The sequence below is a fragment of the Panthera uncia genome, chromosome B4 (assembly GCF_023721935.1).
Source record: "Panthera uncia isolate 11264 chromosome B4, Puncia_PCG_1.0, whole genome shotgun sequence".
NCBI lineage: Eukaryota > Metazoa > Chordata > Mammalia > Carnivora > Felidae > Panthera > Panthera uncia.
In genome coordinates, this window is record NC_064809.1 from 58889057 (window position 1) to 58909369 (window position 20313).

Genomic DNA, 20313 nt, shown 5'->3' on the forward strand with positions numbered 1-20313 from the left:
CTGATGGTGTGGGAAATATTTGTGTTACAATGTTAAGTGAATAAGACAAGCTATAAAAAATTATACACTATTATCTGAACTTTATTCATTATATGTAATATTCTATATATTATACATTCCATATATAGTATATATTCTGTTTCTATATGGAACACACATCTCCATAAATAGACTATACACACATACACACCATATCTAAATTAAATAGTCAAAGCTGTTTTCTGTATGTATCTAGATACATGTTTAAGAAAAAGACTGGAAGGAGACAGTAAAATACTAACTATGATAATTTCCAGGTGATATTATGGGTACTTTCTTCTGAGTTTTTCAAGTCCCCCCTGAAAAATGATGCATTTGGAAATATATTTTTTAAATATGCATTTTTAGAAAACAACTTGCCTCTTTTTCTTTCTCTCCTTTATAACCATGGATTAGCTTTGTTCTACAGGTGTATTTATATCTAATGATCAGCATGGATTCTTATATTGCTGTCTTTCACTCTTTTGGTTTTCTGAATGTCCATTTCTTTTTTTTTTTAATTTTTTTTTTCAACGTTTTTTATTTATTTTTGGGACAGAGAGAGACAGAGCATGAATGGGGGAGGGTCAGAGAGAGAGGGAGACGCAGAATCGGAAACAGGCTCCAGGCTCCGAGCCATCAGCCCAGAGCCTGACGCGGGGCTCGAACTCGCGGACCGCGAGATCGTGACCTGGCTGAAGTCGGACGCTTAACCGACTGCGCCACCCAGGCGCCCCTGAATGTCCATTTCTAATAGATTCTTTAGGAAGGGCTCATGGGATCATTGTAGCCTGAAAGTTGGCAAGTTTATAATAGTTTGTTTGCAGCTTTGTACTTGGAGGTCAATTTGGGTAGATATAAAATCCTGGACTCATATTTCCCTTCCTTGAGTATCTTAAATTTGGGTACTAAGAATTGTTGAAAAATCTACTAACAATCTTGTTTTCTTTTCCTTATTAGTGACTTAGCCTTTTTGCCTGGTTGTCCAGTGATTTTTTTTTTTTTTTCTTTAAAGTAGTTTTAACTATGGGGCACCTGGGTGGCTCAGTTAAGTGTCCCACTCTTGATTTCACAGTTTGTGAGTTCGAGCCCCACATTGGGCTGTGCACTCTCAGCACCAAGCCTGCTTGGGATTCTCTCTCTCTTCTCTCTCTGCCCCTCCCTCGCTTGCACGTGCTTGCTCTCTCTCTCTCAAAGTAAATAAATAAACTTTAAAGAAAAATAAAGTAGTTTTAATTATGATTCCTTGTTGGCCATGCTAACATGGTTATGGTATCCTTTCAATATATAATTCCGGGATTTTTTCCAAATTTTAGAAAAATGTTCTGGAATTATAGTTTTAATGTTTATTTTGTTCTATTGTTTGGCATTCTTTGCAGTCTCAGTCATATTTATATTGGGCTTATTTTTGTTTTTTGTTTTTTACACTTCTGTGTGTATCACTTTCTATTGAATATTTTTTAAATCTCATTTAAGTTTTTTTTTCCTTATTGAAGTTCAGTTGACATACAATGTTATATTAGATTTGGGTGTACAACATAGTGATTTGGCAATTCACACATTCAGTGCTCACTATCATAAATGTAGTTATCTGTCACCACATAACATTAGTATATTATTGATGATATTCCCCATGCTGTACTTTTCATCTCTGTGGCTTATTTATATTTTATAACTGGAATTTTGTACCTCTTAATTCTCTTCACCTATTTTGCCAATCTTCTCATCCACTTCCCCTCTGGCAACCACCAGTTTGTTCTCTGTATTTAAGAGGTTTTTGTTTTTTTGTCTGTTTGTATTGATACATTTGGAAATATATTTCTTAAAATACATATTTTTTATTTTTTTTCCATTTTATTATTGTTTTATTTTTTTTTAATATGAAATTTATTGTCAAATTGGTTTCCATACAACACCCAGTGCTCATCCCAACAGGTGTCCTCCTCAATGCCCATCACCCACTTTCCCCTCCCCCCCAACCCCCATCAACCCTCAGTTTGTTCTCAGTATTTAAGAGTCTCTTATGGTTTGCCTTATTCCCTCTGTAAGTTTTTTTTTTCCCTCCCCCTTCTCTTCTCCCCTGATCTTCTGTTGAGTTTCTCAGGATCCACATATGAGTGAAAACATATGGTATCTGTCTTTCTCTGCCTGACTTATTTCACTTAGCATAACATTCTCCAGTTGCTACATCCATGTTGCTACAAATGGCCAGATTTCATTCTTTCTCATTGCCAAGTAGTATTCCATTGTATATATAAACCACATCTTCTTTATCCATTCGTCAGTTGATGGACATTTAGGCTCTTTGAAATATATATATTTTAAAAACTACTCAGCCTGCATGATTTTTTAATGTGGAAAGTATTCTGTCACCATCAGTATATTTCATTTTAGCAGTGGTCTGGTGACTCCATTTCTTAATGAATAACACATACACATACATACACAAACATACATGTATGTATATATTCCCACACATATATATACATTTGGCATAGTCTGCTAGGGAATATGCTACTGTGAATTTTTTTTTTAAATTTTTTTTAACGTTTATTTATTTTTGAGACAGAGAGAGAGACAGAGCATGAACGGGGGAGGGGCAGAGAGAGAGGGAGACAGAATCGGAAGCAGGCTCCAGGCTCTGGGCCATCAGCCCAGAGCCCGACGCGGGGCTTGAACTCACGGACCGCGAGATTGTGACCTGAGCTGAAGTCGGATGCTTAACCGACTGAGCCACCCAGGCGCCCTGCTACTGTGAATATTAATGTTATTGGCAAGTGATCAGACTTTCTAGTCTTCAGTGATATTTTTCATCATCCAGATGAATTTTAACAAAATAAATTCCTTTTGTTTAAAGGTCTGAAATTCTTAATTCATTTTTAGGCTATTTTCATACAGCTGCCGTAAAATTTTTGGTAAAGCCATCAATTGTTTAAAAATTATTCTATTTAACATTATTCATATTAAAATTCTATTTCTCAGGATTGGCATGAGATCATTTTTAAGTAGAGCACCAATTATTGTTCATTGTCAGCTGTCGCCCTGTTGGGGATCATGTGCCTGTAGCCTCGGGAGGAGAACCACCGTTTGTGTCAACAGTGATAATCATTTCTGGTCATTAGGAGCTCAGGGTAGCATTCGTAACTAAACCCTGAACAGGAATTAGGATGATGGTACTTAATCTCACATTTATTTCTCTTTCAAGAATTAAATAAAATCTGTTTCATGTCGTTTGACATTTTATCCTGCTTTTTTGTAGAAAGGAAGATGGTGAACAACACGTACAAATGAAGTCCTTCAGGTACATTAAATTGTGAGATTGGCACGTGGTGGGTGGAAAAGGCTGCACATGCAAACCTTTAGCCAAAGTGAAAGGCAACATCAAGACAGAATTGGTTCACGAATATGAGGTTTTTCTATCTACTTTCTTTTCTATCTACTTGAATAACATTTTGTCTTAAGATGCCTCTAAATTTTTCTTACAAGAGCTGTTTATTAAAATATTTCCCTTAAGCACTAGAGAAGAGTGGGTTCCTTATATAAACAAATATAAACAAAATATAAACAAACGATTACTTATGAGGAGCTTCTGATGGTTAGGAATTCATCGTCGTAAAATTCTCTGTCAGTTGTTTCAACGTAGTCTCAACATCAACAGAAATTTTTCTAGATCTGGCCACCTGGCCGCATCTCAGTGTTGCTTTTTCTTCATTTATTCTGGCTTTTGATGTGATTTACAAAACTCTGGCATGGGTCAGAGTGGCAATAACAGTACACAGAATTAAGAGCCAGAGCCCTGCTGCTCCATTATGAAGTGAGCACCAGCCTCTGGGAAGCATGCCTTTCCTTCATAGGATCGTCCAGATGTCTTGTCAAGTGCATCTCCTTGAAGAAAAGAACTTTATTCAAATGCTAGCTATTGTGCCTTCCTCTGGGTTCCCTGGTTCCTATCGTCATCATTCATTGTTCTCCACAGTGGCCTTGGTCCCACCTGTCCTCACCTGTCTCTAACCCACAGCTTTGAGAGCACCCTGTCTGCTGTACAGCCGTGGCATCGGGCATCTCTGTCCATTGCTGTTGTCCGTGCTGGTGGGTAATACCAGTAGAAACAAGAGGTGATCATTCTAACATGAGGATAACTATAACATTCTTCTAACCATTAAATTTTAATCTAAAAATTACTCGTGAATAGACCAAAGCATGAGTGCATAACTAAATTTTATGTGAATACACATATAATTTTAATTCCATCCCGTTCACTCAAAAGGACATAGTTTGTCCCAGGAATGGCATTACCCAAGTGTGAATGGTTGGGGGAGAGGGAAGTATTATCTCCATCAGCCTCCTTCAGTGTTCTCCCCTCCCCCACTCTTTTATGTAGAAAAATTACATTTTCTTTCATCTAATTTAAAGTTGCCGTAGGGGCGCCTGGGTGGCTCAGTCGGTTAAACGTCCAACTTCAGCTCAGGTCATAATCTCGTGGGTCATGAGTTTGAGCCCTGCATCAGGCTCTGTGCTGACAGTTCAGAGCCTGGAGCCTGCTTCAGATTTTGTCTCCCTCTCTCTTTCTGCCCCTCCCCCACTCACGCTCTGTCTGCCTCTTGCTCCCAAATATAAACATGAAAAAATTTTCAGAAAATAAAGTTGTTATAGAAATAGCTCCAAGCAAGTCTCCTACTTCTTACCCATCAGATTGTCCTTTGAAAACTCTTCTTACATGGAAATTCTGGAGTTGCCATGATCTGAGTATTCTAAGAGAAACAGACAAATGCTTACAGTTAAGCGTGAAGAGTAAAATAGCCTAATTCTTGAAATGTAAGATCCACATTTTTCCCCTACATTTTCCCAGCTGTGTAAAATGTCTTATCAATGGCATCTTCCTGCTAATTGGCAACGTTTTTCTTGCTTTCTGATGTATTAACACTGAATTTCCAACAGATGGTGGCTTAGGTTTGGTGACATATGGTAACAGTATAAAAGGTACTGAGGTAGTGGAGAGAGGGAAGTGATTAATCATGCAGTAGTCATAGAAAGTTTTCGGGAGAATAACCGAGCTGGGTTTCGAAGAAGAAGTAGGATTTTTCTATGAATATAGAAGGGAAGGATATTCTAAGCCTAGTAAAGAGCAAGTCAGTGGAGATGTGAGAGGACTTGGCATGTTTGAGGACTAGCAAGTCATTTGGCGTTGCTACTAAATAACACTTGGAGAGGTAGAGAAAGCATGGAGAGATGGAACTGACTGAGGGCACAAGCCAGGGCCTGGTGAACCTTGAGATGTCATTAGGGAGTTTGGCTCTTCCTCTTAGGCAGTGGAAATGTATTTAGCAGCTTTATGCGGTGGAATTCGATGACTTCATTTGTTTTAGAATAACTTTGGAAGCGGCGGTTTGTATAGACTGGAAGAGGAAGACACTAGAAAGTACAGCAGGTTAAAAGTCTTTTGGGGATAGTGCAGTGAGCTATCGCCTAATGAATTAAGGTGGCGACCGATGGATGGAGAGGAAGAGAAGACATATTTAAGAACTACAACCTATAGGAATTTGTGATTATGTGGTTCCTCAGAGTAAAGAAGGAAGGGTTTAGAATGACCCTAGTGATGTCAGCAACCAAGTTAAACTCTATAGAAGGAGTAAATCAGGGGTAATGGAGGAGGGAGAAATAAAATGGGGCAAATTGCAAAGAATGTATTCAGTGTGGGATTACTTGAGGCTTAAGGCGCTTGTGAATCACATAGGTGTGTAATTCAAGTTCTGAAGGTCGGGGCCTGGGTGAGGTATGAATGAGGTAGGGATTTCGTAGTAAGCAGCTTATGTACAATTGTAAAGTCTTTGCAGAAAGGAGGTATCTCAGGGTGAAGCTGTAAGGTGAGGAAAGAGTATAGCCAAACAGGGAATCTTGGGGACACCACTGTTTAAGGATCGAAGAGCTGATAAAGAGACTAAGGGGACTGAGCTGAGCAGGAGGATGGAGGAGCAGGAACGGTCCCAGAAGCCGGAAAAAGAATAAGAAATGTCAGTACTGTCAAATTCAAGTCAGGGATCAGCAAGGAACTGCATAAAATAAGGACACTAGAAATAGTTTCAGTGGGTCAGTGTCTGTGGGAGGTTGATTTTAATAGATGGAAAGCCTGTGAAGTGAAAGACATAGTGGAGATGGTGTTCTTCCCAGGAAGCTGGCTGAGAAGGGAAGATGGCAAGGAAAAAAATCCCTAGAATTGGGAAAAGGTTGTTTCCCCCCGCCCCCCGGATGGAGAGATTTGCACACACTTGTAGCCCCATGGGAAGGAGCTGTGGAAGAGAGTGACCTTAAAATGCTGATAACTGCAGGGGCTCCTGGGTGGCTCAGTCGACTTCGGCTCAGGTCATGATCACACAGCTTATGAGTTTGAGCCCCGTGTTGGGTTCTGTGCTGACAGCTCAGAGCCTGGAGCCTGCTTGGAATTCTGCATCTCCCTCTTTCCATCTCTCCCCTTCTCTGTCTCTGTCTGTCTCAAAACTAAACATTAAAAAAAAAAAAAAAGATGCTGATAACTGCTGATGATAATACCCGGGAAGAGTGAGCTGCAATGGAAGGCTACTCAACTCTTCCTCTGAAGACAGGAAGTTATAAGACTACCCACGTGGTTCTCAGACACATCTTAATTCTTGAAGGCTTGCAGAAATAAGATAGGGAGGAAGGAGCAGGGGTAGTTGGTGGGGTGAAAGCTCCGTGAATGAGCACCGTCCCTGTGCTCAGCAGCACCCTCCTCTTCCCTGAACTGCCAGTGCAGGGCCAGAGTTGGGAGCTAGGACCGCGTGTGCTTGGGGGCCTCCTCTGGCTCCAGCTGGTGCCTCTGGGGGAACCGTGGGTCTGCTCATTGTTAAAATAAAGGAGGTTCTTTTCCTTCTTAGAGAAGCTCATAGTCAAACTGAAAAGCGGAGGAGAGATAAAATGAATAACCTGATTGAAGAACTGTCTGCAATGATCCCTCAGTGCAATCCCGTGGCACGTAGACTGGACAAATTGACGGTTTTAAGAATGGCTGTCCAACACGTGAGATCTTTAAAAGGTGAGTTTGGAAGTGGCTTCCACACTTGGATTTGTGAAGTCCTCCCTGTAATCAAGGTACTTGATTCATTCGTTCTGTTGTTATTGGCTACTGAGATTCTGTACAGATGTGTCTTTCAGCTTTATAGGCATCAGTTTTTTATAGGCATCAATCTTGATACTTGCTGATATTCTGTATGTGGAGAGAACACGACTCTAGATATCGAAAATCTTGGTTTCACTAAAAGCTTTATCTGAAGTGCACACAGTACGTTTTTGCATTTGTGTCATCTTCCAAGTCTTTTATCAATGTCTTACAGTTTTCAGAGTATAGTTCTTCCACTTCCTTGGTCAAATTTATTCCTAGGTATTTTATTATTTTTGATGCAATGCTAAATGTAATTGTTCTATTAATTTCTCCTTCTGCTAGTTATTAGTGTATAGAGGGGCAATGGATTTTTGTATATTGATTTTGTATCCTGCAACTTCACTGAATTCATTTGTTAGTTCTAATAGTTTTTTGGTGGAGTCTGTAGGATTTTCTCTGTATAGTATTTTGTCATCTGCTTATAGTGACAGTTCTACTCCTTCCTCACCAGTTTGGATGCCTCTTCTTTCTTTTTCTTATCTGATTGCTGTGGCTAAGACTTCCAGTACTGTGGTGAATAAAAGCAGTAAGAATGAGCATCCTCATCTTCTTCCTGATCTTAGAGGAAAAGCCTTCAGCTTTTTACCACTAAGGATGAAGTTAGCTCTGGGTTTGTCATTTATAGCATTTATTATGTTATGTTCCCTCTGTACCCACTTTGCTGAGTTTATCTAAATATTGTGTTTGCCAAATGCTTTTTCCTGCATCTGTTGAGGTGATCATATGATTTTTATCTTTCATTTTATAACATGGTGTATTTTGATTAATTTGCAGATACCAAACCATCCTTGCATCTCTGGAACAAATCCCACTTGATCATGGTGAATGATCCTTTTAATGTATTGTTAAATTTGGTTTGGTAGTATGTTGTTGAGGATTTTTGTGTTCTTCAGGGCTATTGGTCTGTAATTTTCTTGTTTTGTAGTGTCTTTATCTGGTTTTGCAATCAGGGTAACGCTGACCTCATAGAATGAATTTGGAAGTTTCCCTTTCTCTTCTATATTTTGGAATGATTTAAGAAAGGTAGATATTAATTCTTCTTTAAATGATTGGTAGAATTCAGTGATGTAGCCATCTGGCCCTGGACTTTTGTTTATTGAGAATTTTTTGACTACCGACTCAATTTCATTGCTGGTAATTGTTCAGATTCTTTTTTCCTGATTCATTTCTGGAAGATTGTAGGTTTCTAGAAATGTATCCATTTCTTCTAGTTTGTCTAATTTGTTTGCATAGAATTTTTTGTTCTACTCTTTTTTAATCCTTTGCAGTTTTGCAGTGTTGGTTGTAACTTCTCCTCTTGCATTTCTGATTTTGTTTGATTCTTTTTATTGATAAATCTGGCCAAAGTTTTAACAATTTTATCTTTTTAAAGAATGAACTCCTAGTTTCATTGATCTTTTCTGGTTGTTTTTTTTGTTTGTTTATTTTTTGTTTGTTTGGTCTCTGTTTCATTTATTTCCACTCTGATCTTTATCATTTTCTTCCTTTTACTAACTTTGGGTTTTGTTTGTTCTTTTTCTAGCTCCTTTAGGTATAAAGTTAGATTGAGATTTTTCTTCTTCCTTGAGGTGGGTCTGTATCACTATAAACTTCCCTCTTAGAATTACTTTTGATACATCTCAGGGATTTTGAACCATTGTTTACATTTTCATTTATTTCCATGTATTTCTTCCTTTCCTCTATGAGTTGTTGACCCATTGGTTGTTTAGTAGTGTGTTTTTTTAGCCTCTACACATTTGTGTTTTTCCAGGTTTCTTTTTTTAATTGATTTCTAGTTTCATACTGTTGTAGTCAGAAAAGATGTTTGATAGGATTTCAGGTTCTTTTTTTTTTTTTTTTTTCAGTCTTCTTAAATTTATTGAGACTTGTTTTATGGCCTAACGTGATCTATCCTGGAGAATGTTTCATGTGCACTTGAAAAGAATCTGTATTGTTATTTTGGATGGGATGTTTTGTGTATGTATATCTGTTAAGCCCATCTGTTGTACTCTGTCATTCAAAGCCACTGTTTTGTTATTTTCTGTCTAGGTGATTTATCTGTTGATATAAGTAGGGTGTTAAAGTCCTCTACTATTACTGTATTACTGTTAACTTCTCCCTTTATGTATGTTCATGTTTTCCTTGTGTATTTAGGTGCTCCTATGTTGGATGCATAGGTATTTACAATTTTTATATCCTCTTGTTGGAGCATTCCCTTTATTATTATGTAATGGCCTTCTTAGTTTCTTGTTATTTGTTTTGAAGTCTATTTTGTTGATATAAATATTGCTACCCCATCTTTTCTTTTGCTTTCATCTGCATGGAATATCTTTTTCCATTCCTTCATTTTCAGTCTGTGTCTTTAGCTCTGAAGTGAGTCTCTTGTAGGCAGCATATAGTTGGGTCTTGTTTTGTTACCCATTGAGTCACTCTATGTTTTTCGATGGGAACATTAGGTTTATTTACATTTAAAGTAATTATTGATAGGTACATATTGGCATTTTAAAAATTGTTTTCAGGTTGTTTTTGTAGTTCTTCTCCATTCCTTTCTTCTTCTTCTGGTCCCTTCCCTTGTGATTTGATGACTTTCTTTAGTGTGATGCTTAGATTTATTTCTCTTTATTTTCTGTGTATGTATTATAGGTTTTTGGTTGTAGTGACTGTGAGTTTCATATATAAAATCCTAGTATAGAGCAGCCTATATTAAGGTGACGGTCAGTTAACTTTGAACACATTCTAAAAGCACTACATTTGTACTCCCCCTCTCCACATTTTATATATATGATGTCACAGTTTACATCTTTTTTTATTTCGTGTATCCTTTGATTTTTATAGATATAATTTTACTACCTTTGTCTTATAACTGTCATTCTAGTTTTATAAGTGGTGGATCCACTACCTTTACTACATAGTTGTTTGTTGTTTTTTTTTTTTTAACATTTTATTTATTTTTGAGACAGAGAGAGACAGAGCATGAACGGGGCAGGGGCAGAGAGAGAGGGAGACACAGAATCAGAAGCAGGCTCCAGGCTCTGAGCCATCAGCCCAGAGCCCAACGTGGGGCTCGAACTCACGGACCGCAAGATCGTGACCTGAGCTGAAGTTGGACACTCAACCGACTGAGCCACCCAAGCGCCCCACTACATAGTTGTTTTTACCAGTGAAATATTTTTCTTTCATGATGTTCTAGTTATAGCCCCTTCTTTTCTGCCTAAGAAGTCCCTTTAACAAAAAATTGTACTTTCAATCACCTTCCTTAGATTTCCACATGTGGTAGAACAGTGGCTTCTCTACTCCAACTAGCTGACTGTGTGCAGATCCGAAGAGCAGGCGGTGGGGAAAAGAACGTATAGCCTTGATCCCTTCAATGCCATGCAGAATGGCACAAGCGTGGGGATACTGCTTGGCAGGCTTCCTTTTGGGAGTGTGACTGGAGGTCTCATTTTCATAACTGTTGTGAAATAAGATTCTCTTTTACCCACAACTGGATCTTGCATAAGTTGTATGCAATATTTCCTTTAAGTCTTTTGGCAGTGAACATTTGCAGGCTCAACTGAGGTCGTTTGATTGCAACCCTAAAATTACCCAACAATTTTCACATTTGTAAGGCCCTGAGGGAGGAGGACCTAAGGGAAAAGCCACAAATCTATCGATTAATTCAACAATCATGCACTGGGCAGCAAGTAGCTTCCTGTCTATGCTGGGAACTTGAAAAGGAAGCAAGATCTCTATGCTCTAGGGGTTCACGGTAAGCAAGAGCAACAGACCCCGGCAGAGATCATTAAAACCTAGTGTGATAAATGCTACAGTGGAAGTATGAGTGACAGGAGCAGCAATAGAAGCTCCGTGGGGATGAGACACTGTCTAAATCCAGAGCAGATTCTGTGGCATGGAGCACAGGTTTTTGCCCTGGGCCCTTGTAAGCTGAAATGCGGTGATCAAGTACTCCTCGCACATCCTGAGCATACCCTTTAGTCAGTGCTGCCCACAAGTGAGAGGACTTAAGGCCACTGGGTCTGTCTGCATTCCAGGGCATTTACCAGCATATACCCCCAGCTCGCACCACAAAAACCTAGACACGGAATCATCAGAGGGCTGCAGGTGGATCGTGTTATTTGGGTCCCTACATAATTAAAGACAGAAGGATGGCGAATAATTTTTTGTACTATACTCTCAACAGTGCTTCTCAAATTAGCTGGGTGGAGGACAAGTGTTATCCACTCCCATCCATTGTGAAATACACTTAATTACTGGAAAAAGGATCAGGGCTGGGATCCACAACAGTGTCGATTCCATAAGGGTCTAAATGCTTGTTCTTAGTTTCTGTACTCACCTGCCACAGTTTGCTGCTGACATTGGTCCGCAGACCACACTTAGAGTAGCCCTTCTTTTCATCATGTACCTTCAGAGAAACTGTGGGCATTATATGTGTGCAATCATAACACTGGGGCCCAGTAGGGTACAGTGGTGCATGCATATGGTCCCAGAAGTAAACCTCCTGGGTTCACGTCTTGGCTCTTTGACTTAAGAGCTGTGTGACTTACTCCCATTATTTGACATTCTAATCCTCAGCTTCTGTATCTGTAACAGGGATAATGCACTTACCTGATAGGGTCGTTGTTAAGAGTAAAGAATAATATATATAAAGGACAAGCACAGTGTTTACTCATGTTGGAGTTGGGGGTAAGAGGAAGAGGGGGAGGAATAGTTACTGAGATTTTGATCATTTTAACCTAATGAACACTGTCATAAAGGTGAGCAATCATGTTTCCTCATTGGTTTTTGCCAGCAGAAATCTGAGAATCCAAATTCATTATCCCTCATTGGCACATGTACAGAATGTCACGGCATGCATTTTATTAACACACCTCACCCTAGCTTTAGCTCTGCCCTTGCTCCCCTCATTTTCTCAAGAGCACGTCCTCACTCACTGTCAGGGCTCACCTATTCTGGCCAATTTACCCTGACAGGGTTTCCCCAGCATCCCTCTGCCAACCTTGCTTCAAGCCAGACAAGCAGATATCACTGCTTTGCTCAAATTGATGTATTGCTGTACCCTGGCCTGGAACGCAGTCTGTATCTTTCAGCTCTTTCTCAACTTCCTCCCACCAGGTTGCTGTGTAGTAATTATAACAAGAAATCGTTTGAGGGAATTCTTGGTGGCCTATCTAGAAGATAGATTCTGAAAAATAGATTTTTTTTTTTTTTTAAGAGAGCATGAAATCTGGGGAGAGACAGAGAGAAAATCTTAATCAGGCTCCATGCTCAGCACAGAGCCCCACATGGGGCTCGATCCCATCACCCCGGGATCATGACCTGACCCAAAATTAAGAGTCGGTCATTCAACTGACTGAGCTACCCAGGTACCCCTGACAGGTTTTCGTTTACTTATGCAACGCTCATAAGGGTGCTACCAATCTGAGAAAACGTTATCAAATCATACCATGAGGTGTTTTTTATTTCCCCTCCTCCCCCCCCCTCCCCCATCACTTAGGTATTTTGTGAGTTTGAGCTGCAAATCCATCCAAGGACCAGTATGTAGTTAAAATATCTCAAGGTAGAGGGGAGGACCCTCTCAGGGCATTAACCCATCTTTCTCTTGGAAAAGCAACTTTTCTTGCAATCCTCAGGAAGAAGGCTTGGGGTTAGGGATGTTGAGAAGAAAAGGGAGGGAAAGTTCATTTACCTGTGAATCACCCTTGCCTGGAGGTTATCTGGAGACTGGGCACCTAGGCTGCGCCCCCTTGTGGCCAGAAAGGGCTTTCTCCTGTCAAGGTGGGTAGATGCCTTCAGGGCAAATGTGATTTGGTGCTTCCCTTACTTCTCTCATTCAAACTTTGACCTAGGTTTTGACCTCCTGATTCCTTATTTTGCCAGCTGTTCAGTTATTTTAATACAATATACTCTGTGCTTAGGGCTTGAATTATTTCGTTTATATTTTATACATATTTGTATATTATCAGAAGTCTCCCTATGATTTTTAAAGAGCTATATGGAAAATTTTATGAATCCATAGAAATGGTTTAAAATTCCACAGTTTTCCTCTTTGGGGTAATTCACATGATCAGTTTTAATAAGCTAAGAAATTACAGAAATAACTAGATTGTTGAATATTGTTGCATGTTGTAGTGTTAGAGATGTTACTCTTTTTAAATACAGCTCCTACTGTCTACACATCTAAGTATAAGGGAATAAGTAGTTCTAAGAATTTACAGCATAAAAGCAGGACATTTTAATCTAGTAATAATGAAATAATGATCACAATAAGGTCTTAGTGCTAAAAGAGAAAATACCATTTTCAATATTGGCAGGAGCAACAGTGCTAATGTTCACTGAGCACTTACTACGTTTCCAACTCTACACTATTTTCCATAACTTTTGGATTTATTTTTAGGTATGACTAATTCTTATGCAGGAGATAATTATAGACCTTCATTTATTCAGGATAATGAGCTCAGACACTTAATCCTTAAGGTAAGTAAAGAGATCTATTTGTCTAAGCTGCATTTGTCCTTTCTACTTTGCTTGAGTAGGACACAGACTTTCTTCAGTTTGCTTCCAGTTGTAAACACACGGGACTCTCTATTACACCACATTTCCCTTAATACAAAAATAAGTTGTACAAGTAACCGTGTCTTAGCGTGGGATGATGAAAGTAGAGATGGGGTAGGTACTTTGCAATGTACAGAGCAAAGCTTGTCTTTAATGCTAAACTTACACCACCTACTGCACTCACCTCCTATGCCATGGGATCTGTTCCCCCGTCACCACCACCTTCAAAGTCATCTACTTCATATCCTATTCCTTCAGGATTCTGTTCTCTGAACATTAGCCAGTTACTATTATGAGCTATCATTTGATGTTTTGACATTTCTGTTCTCATCATTACACATGCATGGGTTTTCAGATTCACTGGTCTAGAGGTTTATTTGACATGGAAAATATGGCCATGTCATTGGCTTATCCTGCCTGCCCCCAGGAGGTGATAAGTGTCTTGATCTTGTGCTATGACTCCTGGCCTTTAAGCCGCAGAATGATTAAACAGAAAGATTCTTTATATATATGTATATATATACTTGTCCCTTTTTCTTCTAATTTTTTTTAAATATGAAATTTATTGTCAAATTGGTTTCCATACAACACCCAGTACTCATCCCAACAGATGCCCTCCTCAGTATCCATTACCCACCCCCCAGCAACCCTCAGTTTGTTCTCAGTTTTAAGAGTCTCTTATGTTTTGGCTCCCTCCCTCTCTAACCTTTTTTTTTCTTCTAATTAAAAAAAAAAATTTTTTTTTAATGTTTATTATTGAGAGACAGAGACAGAGTATGAGCAGGGGAGGGGCAGAGAGAGGAGGAGACACAGAATCCAAAGCAGGCTCCAGGCTCTGAGCTGTCAGCACAGAGCCCGATGGAGGGCTCGAACTCACAAACCGGAAGATCATGACCTGAATTGAAGTCGGACGCTCAACCAACTGAGCCACCGAGGTGCCCCTCTTCTAATTTTTTAAAAGCTTATTTATTTTGAGAGACAGTGAGGAAGGGAGAGCAGGGGAGGGGCAGAGAAAGGGAGAGAGAGAGAATCCCAAACAGGCTCTGCATTTACAATGCAGAGCCTGACGTGGGGCTTAAACTCACGAACCCTGAGAACATGACCTGAGCTGAAACCAAGTCGGACGCTCAACTGACTGAGCCACCCAGCCGCCCCCTAAAAGGCCCTTCTTTTACTTGAGCAGCTGTATGTATGTATTTATTGGGGGGGGGGGGGGAGTGGTGCAGAGGGAAGAAGAAAGAGAATTTTAAGCAGGCTCCACACCCAGTACAGAGCCCAACTCAGGGCTCCATCTCATGACCATGAGTTCATGACTGGAGCTGAAATTAAGAGTCAGACACGTAACTGACTGAGCCACCCAGGCACCCCTGAACAGCTGAATTTAAATATAATATTCCTGATAGAAATATAAAGGATTTTTTTTTTGAAGATCAAGATTTTTTTTTAAATTTTTAATGTTTATTTATTTTTAATTAATTTATTTTTTTAATGTTTATTTATTTTTGAGACAGAGAGAGAGCATGAATGGGGGAGGGTCAGAGAGAGAAGGAGACACAGAATCCGAAACAGGCTCCAGGCTCTGAGCTGTCAGCACAGAGCCCGACGCAGGGCTCGAACTCACAGACCGCGAGATCATGACCTGAGCCGAAGTCGGACACTCAACCGACTGAGCCACCCAGGCTCCCCAATGTTTATTTATTTTTGAGAGAGACAGAGCATGAGCAGGGGAGGGGCAGAGTGAGAGGGAGACACAGAATCCAAAGTAGGCTCCAGGCTCTGAGCTGTCAGCACTGAGCCTGACACGGGGTTTGAACCCACAAACCGCAAGATCATGACCTGAGCTGAAGTCAGACGCTTAACCCACTGAGCCACCCAGGTGCCCCGAAGATGAAGATTTTTAAAGTTAGAAAAATGTATAATATGCTTTGGAAACTTTCTCACCAATCTTTAGGTGTTTCTTTCATTCATAACTTAATATATACTGGTTCTGCCCTTATAGAATATGTCTGCCTAAGTCACTTCATGTTTGTTTCCAGTTAGTAGAAATTAATCAAGGAAATGTCCAATGGAGTGCCAGACTCATCCTGTGTCCATACATATCCATTTCCATATAGGTTGCTTCCCAAAGGATGTCCTGGGCAGATTTTAGTGGGAGTAGCTGATGTTAGAATTTTTTTAATTTAGTTTTAAATGAGCAGCACCTTATCATAATTCAAAAAGTATATCTATCGTAGGATGTCTTCTCTTTTCCTTGTCCCTAGCCTACACAGTCCCTTCATCTCAGAACATCCTCGGGAAAGTGTTATGGATGTGTTTTGATATCTTTATAGTTTCTGTATGCGGTATAGAATTTGGTATAGGTGTTTTTTATATTAGAAAATCTCTCAACCATATATTCCATGGCTAAACTTTCCATGTCAAGAACGAGTTTAGATTGGAGTTCATTCAATTTGATGTTCTTCACAAATCCTTTTACATCTTAAGAAAATTTCCTAATTTTACTAGCTCTATGAACACTCTTAGTTTTTTTTTGTTTTGTTAAGTTTGAGAGACACAGAGAGATTATGAGTGGGTAGGGGCAAAGAGAGAGGGAGAATCTCAAGCAGGCTCTGTTATGTCAGCACAGAGCCTGATGCGGGGCTTAAACTCATGAACTGTGAGATCATGACCTGAACCAATTCAAGAGTGATGCTCAACCAACTGAGCCACCCAGCTGCCCCAACCACTCTTAGTTTTATTGCTACAGCAATTTCACAGTCTCTGAATGTGTGTAAGAAAGAAGATATTTAAAAATATTTACTTTTATATTTTTAAATCCTAGACTGCAGAAGGCTTCCTATTTGTGGTTGGATGTGAAAGAGGAAAAATTCTCTTCGTTTCGAAATCAGTCTCCAAAACACTTAATTATGATCAGGTATCCAAAACTGAGGATATTTTCCACCTGATGTTTAATTTTTTTTGAACAAACACTTATTTCTGGGTTCTCTTCCTGAACCCTGTCTTCCCACTGTGCTGGGAGCTGAGGTTTGCTTGATTAGAAGAACTCCAAGAGAGATGGAAAGATGTATGGAAAGAGTATGGGTGTTTATTACTGACAAGAGTGTTCACTTCTTGACCTCCAGCAAGTTAATTTTCCTGAGCCTGAACTTTCTCTTAAGTAAAAAGGGGAAATGGTGGTTACATGGGTCTCTTAGGACGTAAACACATAGCTGTCATATTTGAGACTGTCTGAAAAATGTTAGTTGCCCTTCTGTTTCCTCCAAAAGACAGCGTTATTATATATTATTAGGTTATATGCATTGCATGTTAGCTTTTGCTCTAATCTCTGGCAACAAACTCTAAAATACATCTTTTATTTATCTAGCTTTGTAATCTCTTTACCTCCTCATTCCTGAACACCATTTAATTTAAATTAATAAATTAATACTTGCCAGTAATAAAAAAGTTACTCAAAAGCTATACCACTAACAATAATCCACCAGAGTGAATAAACTAGCACCTGTGGTCTCCCTTATTCATTTTAAGTTTATTTATTTTTAGAGGGAGGGAGGGAGGGAGAGAGAGAGAGAGAGAGAGAGAGAGAGAATCCCAAGAAGGCTCCTTGCTGTCAGTGCAGAGCCTGACGTGGGGCTCGATCTCATGCACCGTGAGATCATGCTATGGTCTCCTTTAAAATAGAAATCAAATTGACCACGGGTTTAATCTTAAATAACTCACATTAATTTCACCTATTTTCTCCCCAAACATGAAAATTTGGAGAGATACAAGATTCATAGATAAAAAGAAGAGGTGTTGCGAACTTACTTATGGAAGGAGTAAGAACCCAGTGAATCATACAGCTGGTTTTAGCTGCCTAAGGGACACAAAAGCAGGGCAAGACGTGGTTATTTTCCAACAGAAGATAGAGAACACCACACACACACCCATGTGAAGATAACAATTCAGGATAGCACATAAGTTCCAAATTAGTGACATGGAATCCAGTCCCCCTGGGCACTGACTACTCAGGAGGACTTTGAAATCCCCACCATCATACGGGGTCTGGTCCTCAGCTTTTAGACTCAAAAACCAGGTTTTCTTTGAGGCAAAGAGTTATGGGTATAAACTTCTATCAACCAATGACACAATAGATTGATTTATAAAATGCTAGTTTTAAAAATATGAGATATCTAACTGCCACCAGGCTAATTGTATTAGCTGGTCCATTTGTTCTGCCTTCTGTAATATCTACCTAGCTAATAAAGGATTTCACAAGAAGGGTAATCACTGTGGGTCAGGGAAGGCTTCACATACAAAGTAGAATGTCTGCTTAGACTTTAAGATGAGCAGACAAGGGAAGGAAGACATTTCAAGTTGAGGAGGGAGTCTGGGGAGTAAAAGGCAATTGACTAGAGTGACTAGGGAATTTTGAGTTTGTAGAGAAAGGAGTAATGAATTCTAGATGATGAGACCATACAAGTAAAAGCATAGAGTAGGAATGCTCTACATATTGGGAGAAGGGGAATGGGAAGTGGAAGGTGTTCCAGGTTTGATTTTTTTTTTTTTTAATCTTTATTTATCAGAGAGAGGGGGAGAGAGCGAGAATCCCAAGTAGACTGCACACTGTCAGTGCAGAGCCCAAGGAGGGGCTGGATCTCATGAACTGCCAGATCATGACCTGAACTGAAACAAAGCGTTGGACACTTAACTGACTGAGCCACCCAGGCACCCCAAATTCTGTTTTTTAATAGTATAGTGATTTTTTTTTAAATCTGAGTCACACCATAAAATTACAGATTCTCTGTGACTTCCATATTATATTATAATGACAATCTCTTTACTTTTACCACGTAAAAAAAGTTTAAATCATAATAAGATTTAGAAGTAACAAATGAATTGGGGGACGTTCACAAGAGTCCACTGAACATTAGCAATTACGTGTCTGTGATTTGTGTGTTTCCAGATAGGGTTTTGTGTGCATGTGTTTCTATCCACAAGTATCACCCTGCTTTTAACACTAAGTTAATGTCACACAGTGCAGTAGATGTGTTTTTGAGCTTAAGAAAAAGCCACTTTAACAGGATTTACCATACATTTATATGAAGAAATGTAGAAAAATTGTGGTACTAATTTTAAACAAACATCTACCTTATAAATAGGCTAGCTTGACTGGACAAAGCTTATTTGACTTCTTACATCCAAAAGATGTTGCCAAAGTAAAGGAGCAACTTTCTTCTGATATTTCACCAAGGGAGAAGCTGATCGATGCCAAAAGTAAGTGCTCATCTCAGTATGTCTGTGATTGTATGTAAATATGATACTTACTTAAAAGCACAACTATATAATATTTTGAAAATTAGGCAATTATGGTTTTATAAAGAGGAGATTTAGTAAACTTTACGATCATTAACCTCAGAGCTCAAAAAAACAGTATAACTAGAGAATTCCTTCATATTTGTATGAAGATGCTTTGGGGAATATGTGATTATTTCATATTCACTATTTTTCATATGCTAATACAATCTTTATAAGAAAGCATCATTTGGGATTAAAAACATTGCTGGAGTTTCCATTATTCAGCTACTTACTGATAAACAATTCTCTTTCTTATATGGGTTAGGTTTACTCAGTTTGAAAGACCTTGTTAACTGTACTTTGGAAGTGTAAATATTGTTTATCTTCTCTGAAAAGACCTCCCTGAAAATGCTTAGTGCCGAACAGTTATTTATACTATACTGATGCTTTATGCCATTGATTACTACTATAGTTAAGGGGTTTTTTTCATTAAAATTTTTTAAAATTTCATTTCTTTTAGATTTCCTTTATTTCTACACCCAGGGCAAAAAAAGGAAGATAAATTACAAGTGTTTAGAAGGTATAAAAATACGATTCCTTGACAAATGCTCTTTTTGGTATATTTCACTTTGTGGTTTACGGTACAATGATGCCATTGCTTTAACCATTTTTCTTTTTCAATTTTCAACACATTTGAAATGTGTCCCTTGACATTTCTTATCTATATGAAAATTTTCTTTTCCACCTGTTCTCCTGCCCCCTCCTGCTATGAAAGCTGATTTGCAAGTTCATAGTAATTTCCACAGTGGAAGGAGTCACGTGTATTCTGGCTTGAGACGATCCTTTTTTTGTCGGATAAGGCGTTGTAAAATCTCTGTCAAAGAAGAGCATGAATGCTTATCCACCTCAAAGAAAAAAGGTATCATCATCTTAAGATGTCAAGTGATTTAAGGCATGCGTATAAAATTAGCGTCCTAAAAACTTTCTATACAGAAATAGTAAAGTGTATGGTCAAGGCAAATAATTGAGGCCAAAAGCATCAAAGGAAATAAGATTGTTTTTTAACCAGAATTACTAAGACTGGCTCATCATATCTTTCAAATTTATCAGGTAACTACATATTTTCTTTATTGCCCAAGTTTTTAATGGTGCTGTTGGAATCACATGGCAATCAAATGGGAAGAGATTGAAATAAAACTTTTGTTATGAAATACCATTGTTACTTTTAAAATATAAAAGGTAAGTCCTTAAAGAAAAACTGTAATAGTACAAGAGCCCAATTTGATTAATTGGTGAAAGTTTCTTAAGATGTTTCA

At 38.9% G+C, this 20313-nt stretch overlaps 1 protein-coding gene across 1 annotated transcript in view; it reads left to right on the forward strand.

Annotated features, from left to right (window-relative positions):
* BMAL2 (basic helix-loop-helix ARNT like 2) overlaps positions 1-20313 on the forward strand; it is a 125938-nt gene that overhangs the window by 62058 nt on the left and 43567 nt on the right. Inside the window, exons 3-8 of the mRNA XM_049627227.1 lie at positions 3278-3319; positions 6909-7066; positions 13566-13645; positions 16545-16637; positions 18862-18976; positions 19773-19916. Of these exons, the coding sequence (XP_049483184.1) occupies positions 3278-3319; positions 6909-7066; positions 13566-13645; positions 16545-16637; positions 18862-18976; positions 19773-19916 (632 nt within the window). The remainder of the gene's footprint in view (positions 1-3277; positions 3320-6908; positions 7067-13565; positions 13646-16544; positions 16638-18861; positions 18977-19772; positions 19917-20313) is intronic.